Consider the following 24709-nt stretch of genomic DNA (forward strand, 5'->3'; position numbering starts at 1 on the left):
AATCCGTGTTGCCCGACGACTACCCCAAAATATCACTGCTCTCGAGGAGATCTGCATGGAGGAATGAGTCAAAATACCAGCAAGTGTGTGAAAAGCTTGAGAAGAGTTCCAGAAAACGTTTGGCCTCCGTTATTGCCAACAAAGGGTACATAACAAAGTATTCAGATGAACTTTTGGTATTGACCAAATACTTATTTTCCACCATGATTTGCAAATAGTGTCTCATGGTTGAGGTTTACCCATGTTGACAATTACAGGCCTCTCTAATATTTTCAAGTGGGAGAAATTGCACAATTAGTGGTTGACTAAATACTTATTTGCCCCACTGTAAATGTAACCTCCACCAATTCTGGGGTAGAAAATAACTATTTACCGAGGGATCGGATTCCCTTGGTGGCCTGTATTTGTGTATTACGCAGAGGTGGGTAGTAAGGCGTTACATTTACTTGAGTAACTTTTTGAGAAAAATGTACTTCTAAGTAGGAGTGGGAACCTCTTGGTACCTTACGATACGATACGATTTGCGATACAAAGCTCACGATAACGATGATCTGACGATAAAGCGATACAACGATTTTTGATACATTGGTCAGGAAATAATTCTAGGATATTCTACAAAAAACTAATAAACAGAAAAAGAAGCTTTTGCTGTGAATTGGAATGAGTTCATCACTAGTAGACGTCCAATCCATTTGAACTGGGAGGGTGGCAGCGAATGAACATTCGTTCATTCGCTGCCATCCCTCCCATTTCAAACGGATTGAACGTCTATGGCCGTCAGTGGCAGCCAGTGCCAGGCAATGAGTAATTTTGGGCCATTTAAGGTCATTTACCTGTTGATTTTCAGTTACTTCCTGTTGATTTTGAGGTACATTATGGGTCACTTGCTGTTTATTTTGCGTTACAGAACAGGAAGTGACCTGAGAATCACCCAAATGAATAGGCAGTGACTCAAACTCAACAGGAAATGACCTGTAAATTCCCTAAAATGAACAGCAAGTGACCTGTAAATGCCCCGAAAATCGAACCGAATGACTGTGGATGCTCTGGTTTTGAATGAACGAACGTTTTCAGTCTAAATGGATTGGGCGTCGAGCACCGTCAATGGCAGCTATTTTTTTTTTTATTGACACCTTTTTAAAACGATATCTCGATTCTTGACAGGAGCATATCGATAACCTTTTGGGATACAAAGTATCACAATATATCACCATTTCGATTTTTTGTCACACCCCTACTTCTAAGAGTAGTTTTCCAAAGCCATACTTTTTACTTTTAGTTGAGTAGATTTGTGAAGATCCGCTACTCTTACACCACTACTTTTGGGCTACCCTAGTCGTTACATTTTTCCTCTTTCATCTTTATATTAGATTTTTACTTTTTTTCCAGAGACAACAACTGTGGCTCTACCAGTTTCACCAATGAGACATCACAACATTAATCACATGACTCCATTATACGAATCAGACTCAAGTTTGCTGTTCTATGATCACACCAGCCTGTTTAATCACATGGCGTCTTTAGAGCACCGTAAAAAATGGAATATCTGACACAGAGCACTGCCTTTTAGTTTCATAATGGAAAATGTTTTCGCCACTAGATGGCCCTCATGCTCTTTGGATGAATAATGCTTAATGTAGATTTTTTTTCTCTCGCAAGAATTCAATATTTTTTTTTTTTTTTGTAATTCCTTGTTTTAGTAGTAGTAGTAGTAGTCATATAGACAACTTTGTGCTGAGAAAAACAATACCAAAAATCAAACAGCGTAAGCATTAACTCACAATGTTACTCTTTAATTGATTATTATTCTGACAAAATACTTTTTTAGTTGTACTTGAGTACATTTTTTTGGATGACTACTTTTACTTTGTAATATTATTTTGAAATAATGCTACCCTTACATAAGTAAACTTTTGGGCTACTCTACCCACCTCTGGTATCATGTTCCCAATTTTGGTAGCTTGTGCGATAAACAACCTGATAGCTAACATTAGCAATATAATGTAGCTGAGCGATGCAACTCATTCGATGTCAATCACGGTTTAAGATTAAAAGAACACCACGTTGATAATGATGAACCCCTGCATATTTGCGGTTGTTTTACAGACTCAGCTGTTTACAGATTTTTATGAGTGGGATTTCTTCCTAGTTATTTGCTTTTATGGGAATTTGCTTAAGAAATGTGATTTTGATTTTCAGTTTCTTACTGAATAACGTTTGGCATAAAATCTGAAGTAATAATAACCATGAAATCGATGTTGTATGTTCATTTGAGCATGTGATTCACTGAATTTTTCCAGATGTTCAAAATGTTTTAACATCAATATTTGAATCACCCAATAGTTTATGTATGAATTTTTTGTGTGTGTTTTGTTTAGAGTTTGATTTTGCTAGAGAAAGTGTCCAAACTCAGATGGCAGTTTGAGAACGCTGGTAGAAGTTTTCTTTCTTACAAATGCAAATATTTAGAATATTTATACAGAAGTATGATCTACACTATGGGATTAGAGCACCTTTTGTTACACTTGCCGTATTAGTTTCTTCAGTTATCATCTTTCCTCTATGATTTTCTTCAGAAAGTCCATGACGTCTTCGCCGCTACTCCAGGGAACCACGTTGGCCTTGAACCTGGCTCCCTCAGACCGGAGGAGCCTGTGCATGGGGAAGTCCTTCCTTGGAAAGACAGTGTCCCGGGGCCCCAGGGCCAGCGAGGGGCACACGTCGTTGGCGCCGTCCCCGACGTAAAACACACGCTGGAACGGCACGTCACGCTCTCTTTGCCTCTGGGCCAAGTATTCCCTAAGGATCACTTGCTTACACATGTTGTCGGGGCATCGCGTACAAGAGTGGGAGTGGAACGGGAGGAGCACCAGGCGGTCGCCGTCATCGAAGCTGGCCGGGTTGGTGAAGACCCTGCGGAAGATGTGGCGCACCCCCGTGTGCTTCAGCCAGGTGTCGATGAAGTACATGTTGGCGTCCGAGATCACCGCCAGCTCAAAGTCGGGCTGGCGGCTTTGGAGGAATTGAAGCAGCGCCAAGGTGCCGGGCGTGGGCGGGATGCTCTCCACGGCAGAGCGGATGGCGTCGCGAGACACGCCCTGCTCGGCCATGTAAGCCAGAATCTGCTGCATGTGCTCGTTGTAGTGGCCCTCGCGGTAGCTGTTCTTCAGCCAGTCGGGAAGCCGCTGGCCTGGAAGAGCTTGCAAGACGGCGTCGTCGCTGTTCTCGTTCACCAGGGTCTCGTCAAAGTCAAACAAGACCAGGAAACGCGGTTCAAGAGGCGCTGCGGTCATCTTCGGTCCTGTTCTGCAAACAGTGGATGAACAGTTTTCAGTTAGATTACAGAGTTATAAGGGTGTAACGGTATATGTATTTGTATCGAACCGTTTCAGTACGTGGTGCTCGGTTCGGAACGGAGGCGTACCGAATGAGTTTCTGACGTAATGTAATCCTTACTTTTCGAGGCTGTGAGTTGATCGGGTTACAGTTTCTTTGTGTAGATTATATTTACTCCGTCTTCTCTACTATAATGAGGACCAATACAGTAGGACAGTATAACAAAGAAACGTCAACAGCGCGACAACGTGGCCGCCGCGAGAACGCAGTGAAACGCGGGTGTTAAAGTCAATCAGCCAATGCACACCAGTCGCAGTACGGCCGCATGTTAGATGCGTCCCAGAAGCGGCTCAACACGACGCACGGGAAAAGAACGGCAGAGTTTTTTATTTGACACGAGACGCGACCCTCCTGCGTCAATACTACTACCGGTAGCTAGGATCGGGCAACCCGGAAGTCACTCGTGTAAAAATACGGTGGATTTTCAAACTAATATGCAATCGTAACCCACTTTTTGAGTCCATCAGCTCTCTTAAGTGGTAGATCGGGGCACAGTTGATATGTGTTTGTTAATTTACAGTTGTCTTCTCTGCTATAATAATAACCAACACGGCCCCGTGTTCAATACAAAACCCTCTTACCACAACAAAACAAGTAGGAACTAATATTCACATTAGAACTAAAGTTATACAACATAAATTATACAATATAAATGAATACCACATCACATTTGTAAAATATAAACGCATAATAAAATAAATAATAGCCCATTTGAATCAAATAAATTGAAATGAGCTAAAACACCTGTAATTAAATAATAAGAATAATACACAGATCCTGCTTACACAATGAAATTTATTAATTTCTGTGTGGCGCTTTAACTTGAGAAAAATCCACCAATAAAGCTTTTGAAAACCGTTCATAAGAAAAAAAAATGATTCATTGAGGGATTTCATTTGTAAAATACATGTTAAAATCTTTGTCATTAGGCAAATTGTTGTTGGATTATCTTTAAATACCCGCTACTTTTTGAGCAGAATTCTAGCTGTGTATAGGCTAATGTTCCTATTGTTCAAAGGTGTGTAATAAACAACTAGCGCATTTATATTTTGCATTTTGTTTTCTTACTGTACCGAAAATGAACCGAACCGTGACCTCAAAATTGAGGTACGTACTGAACCGAGATTTTTGTGTACCGTTACACCCCTACAGAGTTAAGATCGATCGCTCAGAATTTTGCCTAACAACAAACAGCCTATCAAATGCTTTCAGACATTGTTTACAAGTGATCCCCAACCAACGGGCCGAGGGATCAAAACAGTACCTGTCCATGGCGCATATGTCACGGGGCCGCACAGAAATAATGATTTATTAACGACTGCATTCTGGCCTGTGCCTCTTGACACACCAATCTGACTTCCTACTCTATCGACTAATCGGAGATATGTGGACGTCACTCTCTAGTGGTGGCCGGCATTACTGGGGTGTTTACACACCTCAGTAGTAGCTCAGCATCAATCAATGAAAACAGTAACATTAGCTGCCCGCTGATGGCTGTGTGCTGCGGGCTGCACGCCTCAGCAATGGGGGAAGGGGTACTTCGGGTCATTTTGCTTGGATTAGTCAATACATATAATAATAAAACTGAGCTAGCCTACGCCAAGTCCACTCTGCTTAATATGTAGCCAAAACTAAGCAAACAGAGGCCATAAAGCCTTCAAAGCTGCTTCGGCACACAGAGACTAAGCACCCAGTAAGGGATAAGCCTTTGTAATTTTTGAAACAAAAAAAACACGAGCACAAAGCACAGAAACAATTAGTGAGGGCCACCACATCAACAAAAGCAAATGCACTGAGAGCATCATACCTCGTGGCCAAGAGGCCGCTGTTAAAACGGTTGATTCAGCATCTGGTGAGTTACCTTTTCCCTGCTTTTAATGTTCGTTTTTAGCCCCGATCGTGTTATTTTTTATGTTTACTGTATTTTTCTGCCACACTTTGCCGGTCCATGAAAAAAAGGCCCACTTCACCGGTCCTTAGTGGAAAAAAAAGGTTGGGGACCACTGGTTTACTACAATTTTTGCTTGGGGTTTACAGGATATAGCAAGAGTTAAACAATGATCCAATCAAATTAAGAGCCAAACACAAAATATTTGTCAATATGTTCATCATATAGATATGCCATTTCGGTAAAAAGGATTGTTTTAATTCCAATATCTAGAAGGTTTCAGCAATAATTACAAAAAAAACAATGTCAAGATAAAAAATGGCAGGATCAAAGATGAGTACAAATACTAGTCCTTCTCAAAAAATTAGCATATTGTGATCAAATTAATTATTTTCTGTATTGTACTGATAAACATTAGACTTTCATATATTTTAGATTCATTACACACAACTGAAGTAGTCCAAGCCTTTTAATATTTTATGATTTTGGCAAAAAAGTCAAGAAAAACCAAAAATCCCTATCTCAAAAAATTAGCAAATCATGAAAAGGTACTCTAAAGAAGCTACTAACCTAATCATCTGAATCAACGAACTCAAAACCCCTGTGAAAGATTCCTGATGCTTTTAAAAATTCCCAGCCTGGTTCATTACGCAAAACCGCAATCATACGCAAGACTGCCGATCGGACTGCTGTCCAGAAGGCCATCATTGACACCCTCAAGCAAGAGGCTAAGACACAGAAAGAAATTTCTGAGCGAATAGGCTGTTCCCAGTGTGTTGTATCAAGGAACCTCAGTGGGAAGGAAAAAGTGTGGCAGGAAACACTGCACAATCAGAAGAGGGGACCGCACCCTGAGAAAGATTGTGGAGAAGGGCCGATTCCAGACATTGGGGGACCTGCAGAAACAGTGGACTGAGTCTGGAGTAGAAACATCCAGAGCCACCGTGTACAGGCGTGTGCTGGAAATGGCAGAAGCGCCTGGGCTACAGAGCAGCAGCACTGGACTGTTGCTCAGTGGTCCAAAGTACTTTTTTTCAGATGAAAGCAAATTATGCATTTCATTAGGAAATCAAGGTGCCAGTAATTGGAGGAAGACTGGGGAGAAGGAAATGCCTGAAGTCCAGTGTCAAGTACCCACAGTCAGTGATGAGTCTGGGGTGCCATGTCAGCTGCTGGTGTTGGTCTGCTGTGTTTAATAAAGGGCAGGGTCAATGCAACTAGCTATCAGGAGATTTTGGAGCACTTCATGCTTCCATATGCTGAAAAGCTTTATGGAGATGACGATTTCATTTTTCAGGATGACCTGGCACCTGCTCACAGTACCAAAACCACTGGTAAATGGTTTACTGACCATGGCATTACTGTGCTCAATTGGCCTACCAACTTTCCTGACCTGAACCCCATAGAGAATCTGTGGGATATTGTGAAGAGGAAGTTGAGAGACACCAGACCCAACACTGTGGATGAGCTTAAGGCTGCTATCGAAGCATCATGGGCCTCCATAACACCTCAGCAATGCCACAGGTTGATTGCCTCCATTGAAGCACTCATTTCTGCAAAAGGATTCTCGACCAAGTATTAAGTGCATAGCTTATAATTAACTGAAGGTTGACTTTTTTTGTATTAAAAATCACTTTTTTGTATTGGTTGGATGAAATATGCTAACTTTTTGAGATAGGGATTTTTGTTTTTCTTGACTTTTTTGCCAAAATCATCAATATTAAAATAAAAGTCTTGAACTACTTCAGTTGTGTGTAATGAATCTAAAATATGAAAGTCTAATGTTTAACAGTACATTACAGAAAATAATGAACTTTATCACAATATGCTAATTTTTTTAGAAGGACTAGAACATCTTTACTTCTGAACTGCCACTCAAGCATGAATCAGGAAACAGAATAACACACACACAACATGAAAGGCTTCTGTCACTCAACCCACTTCACTTCACTTAACTGGAACGAAGAACCTTGAATCGAAATCCAATCATGGCCCAACAAAAGACAATCACATGTCTAGCAAACACGATAGCAATCTTACCTAGTCATTTATTTCATTGGCATATTGGGCAGATATAAATGAAGCCTATGAATTCCACCTAGCAATTTGCGGTCAATCTAATGTTGAAAAAAATACAAGTTTATAACGAATAACATGTAATTTATAAGCAATGGAAAAGATTGGGTGGGGCACAACTGGTCCAAACATGTAAGTTTTTTAAATACGAGTGTCTTGCATTCACCTCAGACATGCCGAGACATGTATATTATATTAGCTTGACTGCTAGAATGAATCACTCAGACTGAGTGAGAGGTTAGGACAATATCATAACCTTATGAATGATGAATGGCTCGCTTTTTCTGCCTGTATTTTGTTTACCTTCCAGATATTAAGTGTTGCACACGGCCTTAGTAATGCAAGTGTGCTTGTCGTAGCTGATTCCAGGTTGAGAGCTGTTTTTTGCAGATAAGGTGAAGAAGGCAGCCATAGGCTAAATCAGGAGCAGAGGGCCACAACTCTTACAAGATGACACCAGAGCAAAAATTGACATAAGATAATGGAGGATGGTTGATCACGAATACCGAACTGCGAATATTTGCACCAGAATGATGTCATCTATTAAATATTTTAAGTATAAACTCTCACCTCAGAAACTTTTACTTCTAGGTTTGCATCTTCAAGTTGTGTTTAAGTGTGCTTTTGTAAACAGATGCTTCATAAACATTGAGAAAAGCTGAAAAAAGACCCCAAAGTTAGCCATTTTAGAGAAATTTTTGCATCAGTTGATGAAGTAAATACAGTGGTACCTCTACATACGAAAGTCGTTTCGTTACCTGAAAAGACTGTCAATGCCGTGCTGATTTTTTGATTTTTTTTTTTTTTTTACAGGATATACATTTCCTAACGTTTCAGTTTTACTTATAAAATACAATTTTTTGGGACAGTGGTAACTCTACTTACAAAATTAATTGGCTCTGGAAGAGGTTTCGTAACTTGAAAATTCGGTAAGTAAAGACGTATTTTCCATGTTAATGCCCTAATCCATTCCAAGCCCCCCAAAGTTCAGGCATAAATCTTTTATAATGTATTAAAATGCATCAAAACATGCAACAAACACATGTTACAATTAGTGCTGTCAAATTTATCGCGTTAACGGGCGGGAATTAATTTTTAAAAATTAATCACGTTAAAATATTTGACGCATTTAACGCATGCATGGAATGACCCGCTGTCTCCTGTCATTTCGTTTTTTATTTTTTAGTCACGTAAATAGTACCTTATTGTACCTCCCACTATCTTTATTTTTTACTTTATTTAATTAATATGACTTCTGCAATTTGGCAAAATTTGTATTTCATGATAATGTTGATTGCTGTTTTGCGATGCATGCTTTTATTTTGGTGGAGGAAGCACACACATGAGCAATTCTGTCAGATAATGCTCAATTTCTCCCAGAAAATGATTGCAATTGCAAATGCTTTGGTAGTATTATCTTGAATTATTTTGCTTGCAATGAAAAAACACAAAGAGAACGAAAAAAAAGTTCTCATTAGTCAATATCATTTTACACAAAACTCCCAAAATGGGCCGGACAACAGTATTGGCACCCTTCGAAAGATCATGTGATGCTTCGCTAATTTATGTAATTAACAGCACCTTGGCTGTGGCACATAACAGGTGGGGGCAATAGTTAAATGCCACTTGCAGCCAGTTAAAATGGATTAAAATGGATTCAATCTCTGACCTGTGTACCACATTGAGCATGGAGAAAAGAAAGAAGACAAAAGAACAATGTGAGGACTTCAGAAGCAAAATTGTGAGGAAGCATGGGCAATCTCAAAGCTAAAAGTCCATCTCGAAAGACCTGAATGTTCCTCTGTCTACCGTGCGCAATGTCATCAATAAGTGTAAAGCTCATGGAACTGTGGCTAATCTCCCTAGATGTGGCCGGAAAGGAAAAATTGATGAGAGATTTCAATAAAAGTTTGTGCGGATGGGGGATAAAGAACCTCGACTAACATCCAAACAAGTTCAAGCTGTCCTGCGTCGGCGTCTGAATGAAAAGGAACTATGGTAGGATACCCAGGAAGACCCCACTTCTGACCCAGAGACATAAAAAACGCCAGGCTGGAGTTTGCCAAAATTTACCTGAGAGCTTTTTGGGAAGACATTAACAGAGTTTACAGTAAAAAAAAAACAACAACAACGAGGCCTTCAAAGAAAAGAACACGGCCCCCACACTCGAACATGGCGGAGGTTCCCTGATGTTTTGGGGTTGCTTTGCTGACTCTGGCACTTGACTGCTACCAACAAATTTTGCAGCATAATGTAAGGCAGAGTGTGACAAAGCTGGGTCTTCCTCAGAGGTCATGGGTCTTCCAGCAGGACAATGACCCAAAAGACACCTCAAAAAGCACTAGAAAATGGTTTGAGAGAAAGCACTGGAGACTTCTAAAGTGGCCAGCAATGAGTCCAGATCTGAATCCTATAGAACACCTGTGGAGATCTGAAAATGGCAGTTTTTAGAAGGCACCCTTCAAATCTCAGAGACCTGGAGCAGTTGGCCAACGAAGAATGGTCTAAAATTGCAGCAGAGGATTGTAAAAAAACTCATTGATACCGGATGCAGTTTTCTGCAGTTATCTCCTTTGAGTTTTTTTCATTGCAAGCAAAATAAATGAAGATATTACGACCAAAGCGTTTGTAATTGCATTTTCTGGGAGAAATGGAGAATTATCTGACAGAATTGCAGAGGTGCTTACTTGTGGCCAGCACTGTATAGGAGATGTTTTTGGATAGTTATTTTGAGATTTAGGGGTACATTAAGGGTTAATTCCGACTTACGCAGAAATTCCGGTTAGGTCGCTAGTGTACGAAAGGAACGCGTTCGTAACTCGGGGGACTACCTGTATATGAATTTATTCACAGCTCTTTCACATTGCAATACAAAATGCTTCACCTAACTAACAACACCATGAATTTCTCTGTTGTATAAGATGCAAGTACTGTAATTCGGTTCTGTTTCAAGTTTTCTCCGCTGCTATGCTAACTAAGCTGTCAATACACAGCTGCCCTTTCAACGCAATAGCTGGCGGTGTTCAATATATTCTGACCACACAGCACAGGTAGTAAGTGCCGCTTTGTAGTTACGTGATAGCGTCCCCAAAAATCGAAAAATTCAAAAGCGAAACTGAAGTTTATTCATGTTATAAACATTGTTGTTAATAACGGCGTTAGAATATAACAGCGTTACTAAGGGCGTTATTTTCTTCAGTAGTGAGTCATCTAATTAATTACTTTTCTCATCTTGGCAACGCAGTTACCGTTACTGAGGCGGGAAAGGCGTGCGTTACGATGTTGGTTGACTGACACGAGAAAAGTCTGAAAAAGACGGACTCACGATGACGAAAGAGCAGAGCAGGAGTGGGGAGGAGGCAAGGGAGTGTGACGCCGTTGCAAACGCGATGCTACTATGCTAGGTGGCTCCAATAATACCTGACTGTAACCGATAGCCTACAAACTACGCCCACATGATGCTTCGGTAGATATCACATACATACAGAACTAGATACAAATGACAGACACGGCGGCATTAGCAACATGTATAATAAATGGAACTAGATGCGTTAGTAAATAGCCGCCATCTTAAAGCAGTAGACTTCCCAGGAAGGCTCTGTTGTAGAAAACCTTCCTAGCGTACCTAAGTCACTTTTTATCTAAAATGCTCCTAAATTAGCAAAACTTAACTTAAATCTATCTTTAAATGATGAAACAGTTTTAAAACTTACACATGTCGAAAATAGACAGAAGGGAACTAATTAGGGTTGTTTCGATCATGTTTTTTTGCTCCCGATCCGATCCCGATCGTTTTAGTTTGAGTATCTGCCGATCCCGATATTTCCCGATCCGATTGCTTTTTTTTGCTCCCGATTCAATTCCAATCATGCCCGATAATTTTTCCCAATCATATACATTTTGGCAATGCATTAAGAAAAAAATGAATAAAACTCGGACGAATATATATATTCAACATACAGTACATAAGTACTGTATTTGTTTATTATGACAATAAATCCTCAAGATGGCATTTACATGATAAACATTCTTTCTGTGAGAGGGATCCACGGATAGAAAGACTTGTGACTTTGTATATTGTGACTAAATATTGCCATCTAGTGTATTTGTTGAGCTTTCAGTAAATGATACTGTGGCCATCCCAAATGCATGATGGGAAGTGGAACCATGACTGTGGGTAGTGCTACCAATGGATCTTCTCTGCATTGGGAAATAACATAAGGTGTTAAGACAAAGATCAATTGCCACCTTGCTTCCTCATAACGCTTCCCATGATATTTCTAATCATAGGGAGAAGGATTGCAAGGCATTAGCCAATTAAAACAAGGCTCCAAAGGCTGCCAAAATTCACTCTACTCATTTTGCGCTGCCTATTATCTCTCCATTTAGGTAAAACGGCGTCATTACAGATTGAGCGCGACAATGAGTGAGAGGGTCGTGCAGCGCATGCATTAATTGCGTTAAATATTTTAACGTGACACATTTTTTAAAAAATTAATTGCCGCCGTTATCGGGATACCGGGACTCTGGATGAGTGTAACATATTATGTCTGTAACGTTAAATACAATTAGAAATATATATATATAAATATATATATATATATATAAAAGGCATGGCCGATATTTTTTTGCCGATTCCGATACTTTGAAAATGTCGTGATCGGACCCGATCGATCGGCATCTCTAGAACTAATGCAATAACGGGAGCAATTTTAACAACTTTAACGGTTGATTCACAACATTAAATGTCTTCCACACATAGCAAAGGTTACTATCTAGTTATCGTAATATCCGCAATACCCCTGTGTCTAGTTAAGTCTAGGGTAAAGAATTGGGCTAGTTTTGCCAATTGTCCCAAAGACCCTTTAAACTTCACATTGTGTGACCTGTTTTTTTTGTTTGTTTGTTTTTTTGAGAAAAAAAACAAACAAACATGAAAATTATCACCAGTTACTTTGCCAAGTAACTAATTACTCTTGCAGTCAGGTAACTGAGTTACTAAGGCAATTACTTTTTGGGAGAAGTAATTTGTAACTAATTACTTTTTTAAAGTAAGATTAACAACACTGGTTATAAATAAAAGTCAATAGATTTTCAAGATCTTTGACGGTCTTATTTAAGATCTTTTAGGAGGTTTTAGGAGAATTTTAGACATTTTAAGGCCTTAAATTCAAATGATTGGAGTTAAAACTTTTCCAGACTTTTTAAGACCCCGCGGATACCCTGAAACACATGTCTTCTTTAGTCATTTACTTGTGTTTTGTGATCTGTAATTTCCTCAAATTTGATGGAAATAGGGTATGAGTCCGATATGTTCCCATTGTATCATTTTTGTTTTCAAATTACAAAAAATAAAAACCACCCGAGTGTTATTAAGGCTTAATAAAATGAGTGTGACCTCACCAAAAATGTAACAGTGTATCCAGCGTTATGCCCAACAACCTCACTGTAATTTGGCGTCCCCTTAATTTAATGTTTCTAACATTCCATTCATAAATGCCAAACATACACACGAGAGAATGTCCTGCACATTTCTGCACACTCTAATTATAACACAGCGCTGCTATTTTCGCATACGAGGTCAACACTGAAAGTCATCATAAACCGGACGTCGGTCAATTGTGAGGGATTAAAAAGATAAACATTAGCTCAAACAAACATGGGAGTTATCGACTGGACATTTTGAAAACGAGGTTGCTTTGAAAGACGAGTAAAGAGGCCCTTACCGGTGAGGCAGCAACCGCATCCCAGTGACGACAGGATTTGTGAAGCGACTCCACCACCGCCGCAGCAAGCCGCACACTGGAGGGAGGCGGCGATAGACACAGAAAGAAACGCCTCATTCAACATTTTGGCATGTTGTTGCCATACGTCAGTGAGGACACCATATTGAATGTGTCAGATATAGTCCTGTGAGCTACAATTTACTGAGCCAAAGCACATAATTTCCGAATACAAGCCAACCTGATAAAATGATGTTTTGATTGTGGAAACGGTTGCTACGCCACCAAAACAGCACAGGAAACCGCCATTAACTTCTCGCTTTAGGACACATCCAGTATGGCGGCGACGTCAACGTACGCTCCTGTTTCTATTGAAGGATCTGGCGACGACGACTCCTACTAGTAATACAGGCACGAGTCAAAGAAGACGTACGAGATGAAAGTCACTTCCGTCACACCCTTTCAAAGTTAAAGCATATCCGCGAAAATTAACGTAAAAAAACCGTTAGGAAGTTTCCACGTTAGGAACGTTAAACTTTAATATGCTGTTCGTCTTCATTAGAAAGAACGAACAGCATATGCTTAAAACAATAAACAGTAGTTGTTATCGTTAAGTTGTTTATGTCAACCGAGGCAGGGATTTTCCCCTCCTCCCAACAAAAATGTAATTAGCATTCCTATCCGTGGCAGTGGGAACAAGTGGAAAGATCGTCACCAGCCCTCCCACTTAAAAATGAACTGGACGTCTACCACCTTCAATACTAGTCATTAAGCTCAAAATAATGCATAGTGGTCAGAAAAAAAGTACTAATGTGATGCTGAAATTGCGTTAACCAGCACTGAAAGCAACACTTGGTAACTTTTCAGTTTTCGTCGATTTTAGCTGGACAAAAGCGTTAGTGGTTTGCCTTAAAGTGCGTATGACACCAAAAAGCATGTTTATTTCATATTTCACGCGGTGTTTTATCCCTTTCTTGCCAAACATATGACATTTGATACACTTAGAATTTAATGATTTTGAGACGAATTCAGAATTTTGAAATATCTTTCCTCCAAAAAAAAAAAATAATGGATGCAAGTCAACTCATGCATCTGCAGGTTCGATGAGAAAATAAAAACAGGATTTAGCAAGGGTTATAGAGATTAGAGCGCTTATTACACTTTTTTTTTTTTTTTTTTTACAAATTTGAAAAAAAGGTTTCATTAAGACCTTGTTTTTCAAATTTTGTGATTCTCTTACATTTGCTTCATATTGCAGGCATTAAAGGGTTATTATGCTCCGCTTGGATGTGTGTGGAAGCAATCGTTTTATATATTCAATTTTTGAATCCCGCGCCATGAAAATGAGTGATTTCCGACATCACCCGGGTCATCATCTCACAATACAGCATTGCTTTATAGCATGCAGATGGACAGCGGATCCAGCTGATTTTGCGGATTAATTTGTTTATTTTTCGCATCACACTAGCCAAACGGCTGCAGGCTTCTGTAGCTGCACCAGGGAGAGGCGTGTGAGCCTTTATGGATTTCAGAAAGTTCTCGTTCACCCTGAGATCGGCAAAACAAGTGTGCAACAACTGTGGGACCATTGGACTTACGAGGAAGTGAGTAAACATCATGTTTTGTATTATGTCAAATAATGGGATCATGGCACACGTTTTAATACAGAGGTGGCTTGCATTTTGTGGCTGACGTGCTCCTTGTCCACCTAGAATGCCACTCTGTGCTTGTAGCACCCCCCCCCCCCCCCCACACACACACACACACTCGCCGGGAGAGCGCTACACTCGGCATATTGCCCTTTTCGTGTGCCCGGTTTTCTGTCAAATTTTCCACCCCATCAGAAAATGCAACTTTGTATTAAAAATGGCCACGAATACAGCGATTGCAAAGTAAACACTACAAACTTTCATTAAATAAAGGAATACATACTTACATTTGATCATGGACGGACATGTAGAACAGTTCTCCTCAGAACCATCCGGCCTTGTTAGCAGCACACAACAACTGCACGCCGCTCTCTCACTATTTACGTCTTCACCGTGTTTTTAGGCATTAATTTACGCCATATTCGTGTTGACCATGTGGCAGCTACGCGCTCCTCCAATGTTTGCTGCTTTGTCCAGCTCTCCTGCCCGCAGCAGGGGAACGACAAGCTCTCCTGCCCGTAGCAGGGGAAGGACGAGCTGTAACTTGCTCGCCACCGGGCGGGTTGCCAATCTGCGAAGAAAATCGACAACCCTGCCGCGGTGTGACATGATCCGGGGTAGTTTTGTGTGATGTTTCGCTTCGAAGACTTTGAAACATCACTCGGTTCGGGTTGGCATGTTGACTAGCTGTCACGCCTCCTGGTTTGTTTACGTCTCGAAGCCAGGGCAGGGAAATGACAAAAGCCCTACTAACTCTGGTGGCATACAATATTGTTCGGGAAAGTGCAAGAATTAGACAGTTTTGACCACTATAGAGTAATTTTGACATGTCGTACTGGATGAATGCATTTTTAATATTTCAGATTCCATTTAGCACAAGACTGTTATTTCAAACTATTTATGTTGCCTTCCACTATGCAGATCTCTTGCACACCCCCATACTGGATGTAACCCCAGACCATAATCTTGCCACAACCAAACTTCACTGTTTTCTGATTAAATCTCGGATCCATGCGGGCTCCAGTAGGTCTCCTGCAATATTTGCGGCGACTGTGGTGTAATTCAATGGAAGATTTATCTGAAAAATCCACCTTTTGCCACTTTTCCAGCGTCCATCCTTTTACCAGGCTGTGGGCTTTGGCAAATGCCACATGGTTTTTTAATTATCTGCACTCTGAGAGATCTGCAGGGTGGAAGGCAACATAAATAGTCTGAAATATCAACAAATCTTAGCTACCTCTTACATTCCTAACCATAAAAAGGGACAAATTCTGCAGCAGGATGGTGCTCCATCGCATACTTCAATCTCTACCTCAAAGTTCCTCAAGGCAAAGAAGATCAAGATCCTCCAGGACTGGCCAGCCCAGTCACCAGACATGAACATCATTGAGCATGTCTGGGGTAGGATGAAAGAGGAAGCATGGAAGACGAAACCCAAGAATGTTGAGGAACTCTGGGAGGCATGCAAGACTGCTTTCTTTGATGTTCTTGATGCCTTCATCAATAAATTGTATGAACCCTTGCCAAACCACATGGATGGATGCAGTCCTTCAAGCTCATGGAAGTCATACAAAATATTAAATTTGGATCTCACAGCACCACTACTTAATTCACTTACGTTATGTAACATATTTTTGTTAGGTTTTGTGTTGGTTCCCTCCTAGTGTGTTTGTGATTGCCCATTGATTTCACCTGTTGTGCCTGCTCCTAGTGTATCGCCACCCTGCATCCTTCTGTGTCGCCCATCTGTTCCTCGTTGTCTCGTTACCCCTCGTCTCTGTGTGTATATAAGCTCCCAGTTTCTTTTCACTCCTTGTTGCGTCATTGTCTATGTCAATGTCGATGTCTAAGTCCTGTCCCTGTATTAGTCCCTCCGATAAAGTAAGTTTTGTTTGAACCTTGCATTTTTGATCCCCAGTACCTTTGGTTGTACTTTGTGCTTTTGTTAGTTATTATTAAAACATTTTTTGAGTTCACCGCCACCTGCTTTGGTGCCTTTTGTTTCCCTGCATTTCGGTCCACACCACCTGCCTGCCCGGTTTTTCTGACAGAATGACGAAACAAGGAGTGAAAAGAAACTGGGAGCTTATATACAAACAGAGACGAGGGGTAACGAGACAATGAGGAACAGATGGGAGACACAGAAGGATGCAGGGTGGCGATTCACTAGGAGCAGGCACAACAGGTGAAATCAATGGGCAATCACATGAACACACTAGGAGGGAACCAACACAAAACCTAACAATTTTTGTATTTGAAGTACATTTTTTGTTCAATTTTCACACTACTTTCTGTAGGTGACAAAACTTGTCTTGCCAAAATTTGACCTTTATGTCTTCATTAAATGATAAATCTTTTTTCAGTGAAACAAATATATTTTTGTACATTCAACATCATTTGGGAGGGTCTTAGCTTTCATAGGAACCATTTCTGAAACCAATTGAATAATTAAAAGTCAGGTTAATAGCAATTGCTTCTACAAAATGGATAAGCGACAAGACTTTTGTCAGGGACTGTAGAAGAATTGTAAATATCTTAAAAACGATAGCAGCACAAAAAACTTCACGCGGTTCCAACTTCAAGTTGAATATCTGAGTTGATATATCACAGCAAAATAGTTGATATCATTGGAAAGATACAACTGTACTCCGTCTGTATCTTCTGGCCAACCTTCAGTGCTGTTTCTTTGCCATCTATTTTTCCTTATCATCTGGTAGCTTCTGTTTAGGTTCAGTGAGAAGAATGATCTTCCCGATATTTTTACGCTCGTGCATGCGCTGCATTGCTTTTGTGACCTGTTAACAAAGTGTTTTACTATTAATCCAGAAACTTTTTCCTCAATTAATATTTTAACAAACCTCCTCAAAGTGGTAGCGGGAGTCGATGCATGGTTTGATTTTTTTCTCGGAGTAGAGTCGCAGTAGTTCGGCCATGCACGCGGTGATATGATGGTTGTCCGAGTAACTCAGGTGGAAGCCGCACACCGCCTTGTTGGTCTGCATCAGCTTCAATGTGGTGGTAGTTAGCTGGCTGCGCCACGTTTTGATTAAGGCGCACAGGCTCTTAGTCTGACCGGTCACGCAGTTGGCCGCGCCTGAAACATGCATGTGAACTTATCGCTCAGATTGTCCGAATTCGGTATAGGAAGGCATCCCCAGTGTTCACAAACTTTGCTCACCAAAGGTGATGAGTGAGCCGAAAGGCTTTAACAAATCGAAGCCCTTTTTTGAGTCTGCGCCACCGAGTGGATCCAGAACAATGTCTACTCCTGTAAAAGAGTGATAAAAAAATCTTGGTTTGTCAGTGTTGGAAATTTTGTTACTCACATTTAAGTACAGTATATGAAAAATTATGGTAAAATTTGGCAATAGATGTACAATCCATTTTGACTGGGAGATGTTGGCGAGCGAATGATCACGTGAAAGTTAAGCTTAAGGATATTTTGGATGGCGGGCAGGCGACCTGTAGGGCTAATTTTGCGGATTTCTTCCACGTAGTCTTTGGTCCGGTAGTCGATGGGGTGGGTGACGCCTATCTCAGAGATGCGCTGGTGCTTGGAGGCAGATGCCGTGCCAAAAACGGTTACATCTGGTACTGTCTTACACAATTGGGTGGCGGCAATGCCCACTCCACCTGCAGGGTTACACAGATGAATATCTGAGACCAGGAGTGGCAAAATTCTTGTATTATAACTTCTTATATTTCAATTCTAATTCATTTAAAATGATATGTATTTCAATTTTTATATATACTTTATTCTATTCAGTTTTTACATTTTTATTCATGTCACCGCTTGTTCAAAAGAAGTATAAAAACTTATAAAAATTAAAAACAAAAACAAAAAACTATTAAATATATCAATAGATTCGGAAATTACTGAATGACACTATGGAACAGAGGAAAAAGGGAAAAAAAAACCTAGTCATATTTTCATGCATTACTATGTTGTTACTACTTGTATATTACAGTACATGATTTGTAAAGAGAAGTGTTAAATAAAAATGGCAGTCATGCCTGTTTTTTACATTCCACTGTATGACATCATTTGATTAAAAAAAAATACACCTAAAAAATACTGGATTTATATTTGTTTGAAAAAAAAAAAAAAACTTAATTTAAGGAAAAGTAGATGTTATGAATTCTGCACCTAAAATGATTTTTTAAAAAAAACAGCTGTCAGACCTAACTAACAAAACAAATTCTGTTCTTCAGTGTCCATATACAGGAACATTAATTTTGTGAAATGACATAGATATTCATATAAAAGAAAACAGCAGAATACGCAATGTTGTTTACTAACCACTATCAGTTATTGGCAGCATAAATTAAAAGCATAGGATTTGGCTCACCCGCGGCCATATGGATCAGCACGCTCTTGCCCGATGTGAGGTTGGCCATGCGGAAGAGCATCATATACGCCGTCAAGTAGCTGATGGGCAGGGCGGCGCCCTCCTCGAAGCTCATTGAGTCGGGCATGAGGTGGGCGTTATTTTCAGGCAAGGCCACATACTGCTGCCACATGCCATGGCGAGCCATCCCGATCACACGTTCACCCACCTGACGTGTTGAGAGTATGGAATAATATTAGGGTTGTTCCCATCATGTTTTTTTGCTCCCGATCCGATCCCGATCGTTTTAGTTTGAGTATCTGACGATTTCCGATATTTCCCGATCCAATTGCTTTTTTTTTTTTGCTCCCGATTCAATTCCAATCATTCCCGATAATTTTTCCCGATCACATACATTTTGGCAATGCATTCAGAAAAAAAATGAATAAAACTCGGACGAATATATACATTCAACATACAGTACATAAGTACTGTGTTTGTTTATTATGACAATAAATCCTCAAGATGGCATTTACATTATTAACATTCTTTCTGTGAGAGGGATCCATGGATAGAAAGACTTGTAATTCTTCAAGGATAAATGTGACTTCGTATATTGTGACTAAATATTGCGATCTGGTGTATTTGTTGAGCTTTCAGTAAATGATACTGCAGCCATTTAACTTCTGCCCAAATGCATGATGGGAAATGCAACCATGACTGTGCTTAGTGGTACCAATTGATATATCTTCTCTGCATTGGGAAATAACATAGGGTGTAAAGAAAAAGATCAACTACTACCTTCCTTCCCCACATTGCTTCCCATGATACTTCTAATTGTTGAGAGAGAGAACGTAAGGCTTTAGCCAGTTTAAAAAAGGCTTCAAAGGCTACCAAATTCTCTCTACTCATTTTGCGTTGCTTTTTAGCTCTATGTCAGGGGTCGCGTTAACCGAATATTTTCCGTCGTTGACCGGTTTTTTAAAACGGTGACGGAAAAAACTGAAGTCCATCCGTCATTTTGACAGGTTGCAATTCACACCCCAGACCACAGGATGGGGAATGAGCATATTAATTAGCTATTTGTCTCTCTTGATGCATGACGTCGTTGGCCTTACTCGGAAAAATGTCCGAACTAGCATTCAGGTGTAGCAAACACGGAAACGTTAGGAAGCTTTGGAGAGCATTGTCTAAGGCCACGTTCATTCTACAGGTCTTAATGCACGAATCCAATTTTTTCGTGTTTTTCCGACTCGAGTCAGGCATTAACTTGACGGTCTGAACGGGACAAGTCGCATAGAAGTGGACCATTTCAAATCCAATCTGGGTCATTTTTGTATGTGGTTCAAATCCGATCTGGGCCACATTTTTCCAGACCGTCGCGGCGGTCTGTACCGTCCAGTGTCCCAAATCCGACTTCACCTGCGCGTTATTAGCGCCTAGCTGTTGCAGAAAACATGCACATTTTAACCAATCAGAGCTAACCATCTCTGCTGATCGCATGTCAGTATGTCAGCCAATTGAACGGATACATGAGTCCAGGCGTTTTGCTTTGCTGCGTGCATTCGCACATTGATGTGACTCATCATCGTCAGACTCAGACAGGGCCGGCCCAGGCCATTTGGGCGCCCTAAGCAAAATAATGCAAAGGGGCAAATATTTTTGGCCCACAATTTCATCACAGTGTACTGTGAAACCCATACATGCAATCCAACCCATACGTCCATATTTTGTATATTAATCAGATTTTGTTGCACTGCATACTTCAAACCTCTCACCCCAAATGATTGTCAGTAGTTACAGTAGATAGCGCCAAACCTTTTTCTAAAAGTGGAAGGAAATAGGGAAGAATTTTTATTTTTTTAAGCTTGTAATCAAGTATCAAAACTCACAAAAGTCAAATAAAGCAAACTGTAGTAAACAAAATAGAATAAAAATAAAACAATTGCCAGATTGGGGCCCCCCTAGTGGTCAGGGGCCATAAGCAGCATAGTCTGCGTATAGGCTGGGCCGGCCCTGGACTCAGATAACTGCAGCAGCTGGGGAAACCTCCATGCCGTCCATGGAATAAAATCAAGAATAAATGTCGGTGGAAACGGATTACGCTACACAAGCACTTTTTTATGCTTGTTGTTAACACTTGTGTATGTAAATCTGATGTTGCTAGATTGTTTTCTTCTTGGAGCTGAAATGCATGTGTGGCAGCTTGGCCTTTTTAAAAAAAACTTTTTTTTTTTTTTTTTTTTACCTAGCGTTTTCACAGTTGCTGTCACATTTTCGGAATCAAAACACCGTGTACCGGAACAGCATTCCGGCCCTGAATCTTATACCGGAACAGAATTCCGGCCCTGAATCTTATACCGGAACTGCGTTCCTGACCGTTCTGGCCCATTTTCACCCGTCTTTACACGGTATCAAAGATTGCGCCTGTCTTGACCTGCCTGCCGATTTTGGTGCATTTTGAAGCATTCTAAGGGGGTCAGATTGAGCTAAAAGGGGCTGCGGAACAAAGAGTATCTATAACAATAATAATAAAACTGAGGAACCACAATAGGTTACCTAAAAAAACATTGTCACCTGCATGTCCATACTGTTCAGTTATGGATGTGTTCTAAGCAGGGGTGAAAGTGGTAAGAATTTCTTGCAGGAACTCCCCGATGTGAAGGTCGCCACTGAGCCAGAAATTGTTTTTTTTTTTTGGGGGGGGGGGGGCGGCAAAAATACTTAAATGCAAAGAAAACTGTTTGGTCAGTTATTTGTATAACACATACAAAAACTTATTTTCATTCAAAATTTTTGCAAAATAAATGTTAACAAAAACAGCTATAACCCCAACCTCCATCTCCTAATTTTTATTTTCCCTCATTTCCTCACATACTAAATGCCACATCTCAATTTTAACTACTTAAGAACATAGGATGTACGGTATATTACAATTGAAGATATGGAAACATGTATTTTTGTTGTGTTTTTTAATAATAAATATATAAGCAACATACACTCAGAAAAATAAGTACAAATGACTTATATTATGCAGAGTGAAATGGAATATATTTTGAAGATCGCGCAAACATTGACTTTTTTAACTTATAAGGAAATGAATAAGTAGCCTAACATAAATGAACAAATATAAGTCCAAAGTGCACATTAACAGCTAAGATGTTCTGAACCTCCCCATCAGAGCAAATAAAGCTAAATATGATAAATAAGCCACCTTAATAACTCTTTCCTTCCTCTTAAAGATTTGATCCATTTTCTGTTGCATTGCCTTTTTTTTGGGGGGGGGGGGGGGGGGGCTGTTTCAGAAAACATGCACATTTGAACCAATCAGCGCTAACTATCTGGTGATCACATGTCAGTATGTCAGCCAATTGAACGGATAAATGAGTCCAGGCATTTTGCTTTGCTGCGTGCATTCGCACATTGACGTGACTCGTCATCGTCAGACTCGGATAACTGCAGCAGCTGGGGAAACCTCCATGCCGTCCGTGGAATAAAATTAATGATAAATATCGGAATAAAATAAATAATAAATATCGGTGGAAACGGATTATGCTACACAAGCACTTTGTTATGCTTGTTGTTAACACTTGTGTTTGTAAATCTATACATTGTTTTCTTCTTGGAGATGAAATGCATGTGTGGCAGCTTTGTATTTAAAAAAAAAAAAAATTACATAGCGTTTTGACAGTTGCCGTCATATTTTCGGCTCTGAATCTTATACCGGAACTGCGTTCTGGCCCTGAATCTTATACCGGAACTGCGTTCTTGACCGTTCCCGCCCACTTTCACACCTGGTTCTAAGTCAAATAAAATCAAATCAACTTGTTATTTTATCAACAAGTTATCTTAAGGAGAAAAGCAAAACTTGTTTTAAGGTTCAGTAGCCATTTCGGACCTACTTGAGCATTGTAGCTTTTTTTTTTTTTTTTTTTTTTGCCCCCCAGGTAAGACTAATGCCCACCCACACCTGGCATCCTGATAACACCACTAGATATGATCCATCCTCACCTTCCGGTTCTTGGCCTCTTCCCCGACGGCAGTAATCGTCCCGGCGCACTCCATGCCCATGATGACAGGCGGTTTTGGCAGCGGCGGGTACAGGCCTTGGACTCCCATCAGATCGGCGAAGTTGAGCCCGCACGCCTCGACCCGCACCTGAACCTCCCCGGGCTGCAGCGAGGACTTCAGTTGTTTGGCTTCAACAATGAGATCGGAGGGGGCTCCGAACTTGTCGAGACGCACGAACCGTGTATCTCGGACTGACGGAGCTTGCCCCTGCCCGGTTGGAGTCTCACGTCCGGCCGTGGCGAGGTTATGCGACTCCATTTGGATCTTTTGAGCTTATGCGGCTAAATATGCGAGCGACCTGGTTGGCGACTCGTTATGAAGTGAGTCTTGGGCGGAGGCACGAGCCTCTACGAGGGCAATTAAAACGTAAACGCGCGCGCTCTGTCAACGCTCAAGTGGCAGACATGCCATTGACAGCGATAGACGACCTATCAATTTTAACTGGGAGGACTGGCAACAGTTGAAATTGAGTTTAGGAGCATTGTTTTTTATATGTTATTATCCTACTAGAATAGTTGGGATGCATACAATGTAATAGAAACTCTGAACTAGTAGAGATTTCCACTTGAGGAATGAATAAATCCATTTCCAAATCCAATGCTACACAACTTTTTTTTTTAAACTTCACTGAAGATAAACATCATTTTCAACCAAGTTTAACTCGTTGCTCCAATGAAAATATCCCTGTTAATGAAGTCATACAACGGTTGATTTCCTCCTTGTACATTTTCTCGTAAAACTACAATCCTTTTGGATGACATAAACACAAACTAAAAAGTGTCCTTATTTTGTTCTGCCACAAGATGGTGCCAGATGGCCAAAGAAGTGCGTCTTGGCGTTGAAGCGTGAATAAACTTGGTACAGTACATTTAAATTGATTACAGTTTTTAGCATAAAATGTTTAAATAGTGCAACCACCCCCCGCTTCCCCGGAAAAAATGAAATCAAACTTTAAAAAAAAAACAGGTGCCATGTACAAAAAACGCGGGGGGGAAAAAACCCACCGGAAGTTATGACAACAACGCACAGTAACTACTATTAACGCTTACTCAGAGCGCTTACTGAATTGTAATACGATTTTATTTTGAAGTGATAGATCACCAAACCGGAAGCACGCACGCATAGGTGTCTAGCTTTCCGTTTTTAGAGCCGCCATCCTCTCGTGGAGCTTTAGTGCACGCAGACACCCCACCAAACCAGCGGCATCTCCGCCACTTAGAAATTGAACAAGTTTGTTTCAGGGCGTAGTAACATTCACAGGTACTGGTCAACGCGTCACGTGGCTTTTGTTGTTCTTTTGCCGGCGTTGGGTGGAAGTAGGAAGGCTTAAATGACAAGAGGCGCGCAGTAACATCCACCCAGGACGCGCGATGGAGGGCAAAGGACCACTCCGGTGTAAGATCGTGGTGGTCGGGGACACGCAGTGTGGAAAAACTGCTCTCCTGCACGTTTTTGCCAAAGACTCGTACCCAGAGGTAAGATGACGGAACATTTTTTTACTTTATTTTTTTTCTCACTCTCTAAAACCTTAAAGTCACATTTTAGTTAATAATAGATTTAATTCACTTGAATTGTTTA

At 40.6% G+C, this 24709-nt stretch overlaps 3 protein-coding genes across 3 annotated transcripts in view; 1 reads left to right on the plus strand and 2 right to left on the minus strand.

Annotated features, from left to right (window-relative positions):
* Positions 1–263: 263 nt before the first annotated feature.
* On the minus strand, positions 264–13788 carry LOC130909882 (probable phosphatase phospho1). Its single transcript, XM_057826806.1, has 3 exons — positions 13325–13788; positions 13087–13162; positions 264–3306 (listed from the first exon to the last, which is right to left on the minus strand). The coding sequence occupies exons 2-3, from the start codon at positions 13104–13106 to the stop codon at positions 2550–2552; spliced, it is 777 nt and encodes a 258-aa protein (XP_057682789.1). The 5' UTR covers positions 13107–13162; positions 13325–13788; the 3' UTR covers positions 264–2549.
* A 3278-nt stretch (positions 13789–17066) lies between these two features.
* LOC130909881 (synaptic vesicle membrane protein VAT-1 homolog) lies at positions 17067–23526 on the minus strand. The gene is made up of 6 exons (XM_057826805.1): positions 23072–23526; positions 19082–19289; positions 18195–18365; positions 17911–18000; positions 17591–17826; positions 17067–17527 (listed from the first exon to the last, which is right to left on the minus strand). The coding sequence occupies exons 1-6, from the start codon at positions 23387–23389 to the stop codon at positions 17426–17428; spliced, it is 1125 nt and encodes a 374-aa protein (XP_057682788.1). The 5' UTR covers positions 23390–23526; the 3' UTR covers positions 17067–17425.
* Positions 23527–23930: 404 nt separating this feature from the next.
* The window catches only part of LOC130909984 (rho-related GTP-binding protein RhoN-like), a 29468-nt gene continuing 28689 nt past the window's right edge, over positions 23931–24709 (plus strand). Inside the window, exon 1 of the mRNA XM_057826971.1 lies at positions 23931–24606. Within this exon, the coding sequence (XP_057682954.1) occupies positions 24502–24606 (105 nt within the window). The 5' untranslated portion in view covers positions 23931–24501. The remainder of the gene's footprint in view (positions 24607–24709) is intronic.

Source organism: Corythoichthys intestinalis, chromosome 21 (genome assembly GCF_030265065.1).
Source record: "Corythoichthys intestinalis isolate RoL2023-P3 chromosome 21, ASM3026506v1, whole genome shotgun sequence".
NCBI lineage: Eukaryota > Metazoa > Chordata > Actinopteri > Syngnathiformes > Syngnathidae > Corythoichthys > Corythoichthys intestinalis.

What these genes read in the sequence shown, in the direction of transcription:
- LOC130909881 (XM_057826805.1), bottom strand. Translation starts at nt 23,389, where the DNA reads ATGGAGTCGCATAACCTCGCCACGGCCGGACGTGAGACTCCAACCGGG. An exon ending in AAGAGGCCAAGAACCGGAAG is followed by an intron (nt 19,290 to 23,071) that starts GTGAGGATGGAT and finishes TCAACACGTCAG; the next exon opens with GTGGGTGAACGTGTGATCGG. An exon ending in GCTGATCCATATGGCCGCGG is followed by an intron (nt 18,366 to 19,081) that starts GTGAGCCAAATC and finishes GTAACCCTGCAG; the next exon opens with GTGGAGTGGGCATTGCCGCC.
- LOC130909882 (XM_057826806.1), bottom strand. Translation starts at nt 13,106, where the DNA reads ATGCGGTTGCTGCCTCACCG. An exon ending in ATGCGGTTGCTGCCTCACCG is followed by an intron (nt 3,307 to 13,086) that starts GTAAGGGCCTCT and finishes CACTGTTTGCAG; the next exon opens with AACAGGACCGAAGATGACCG.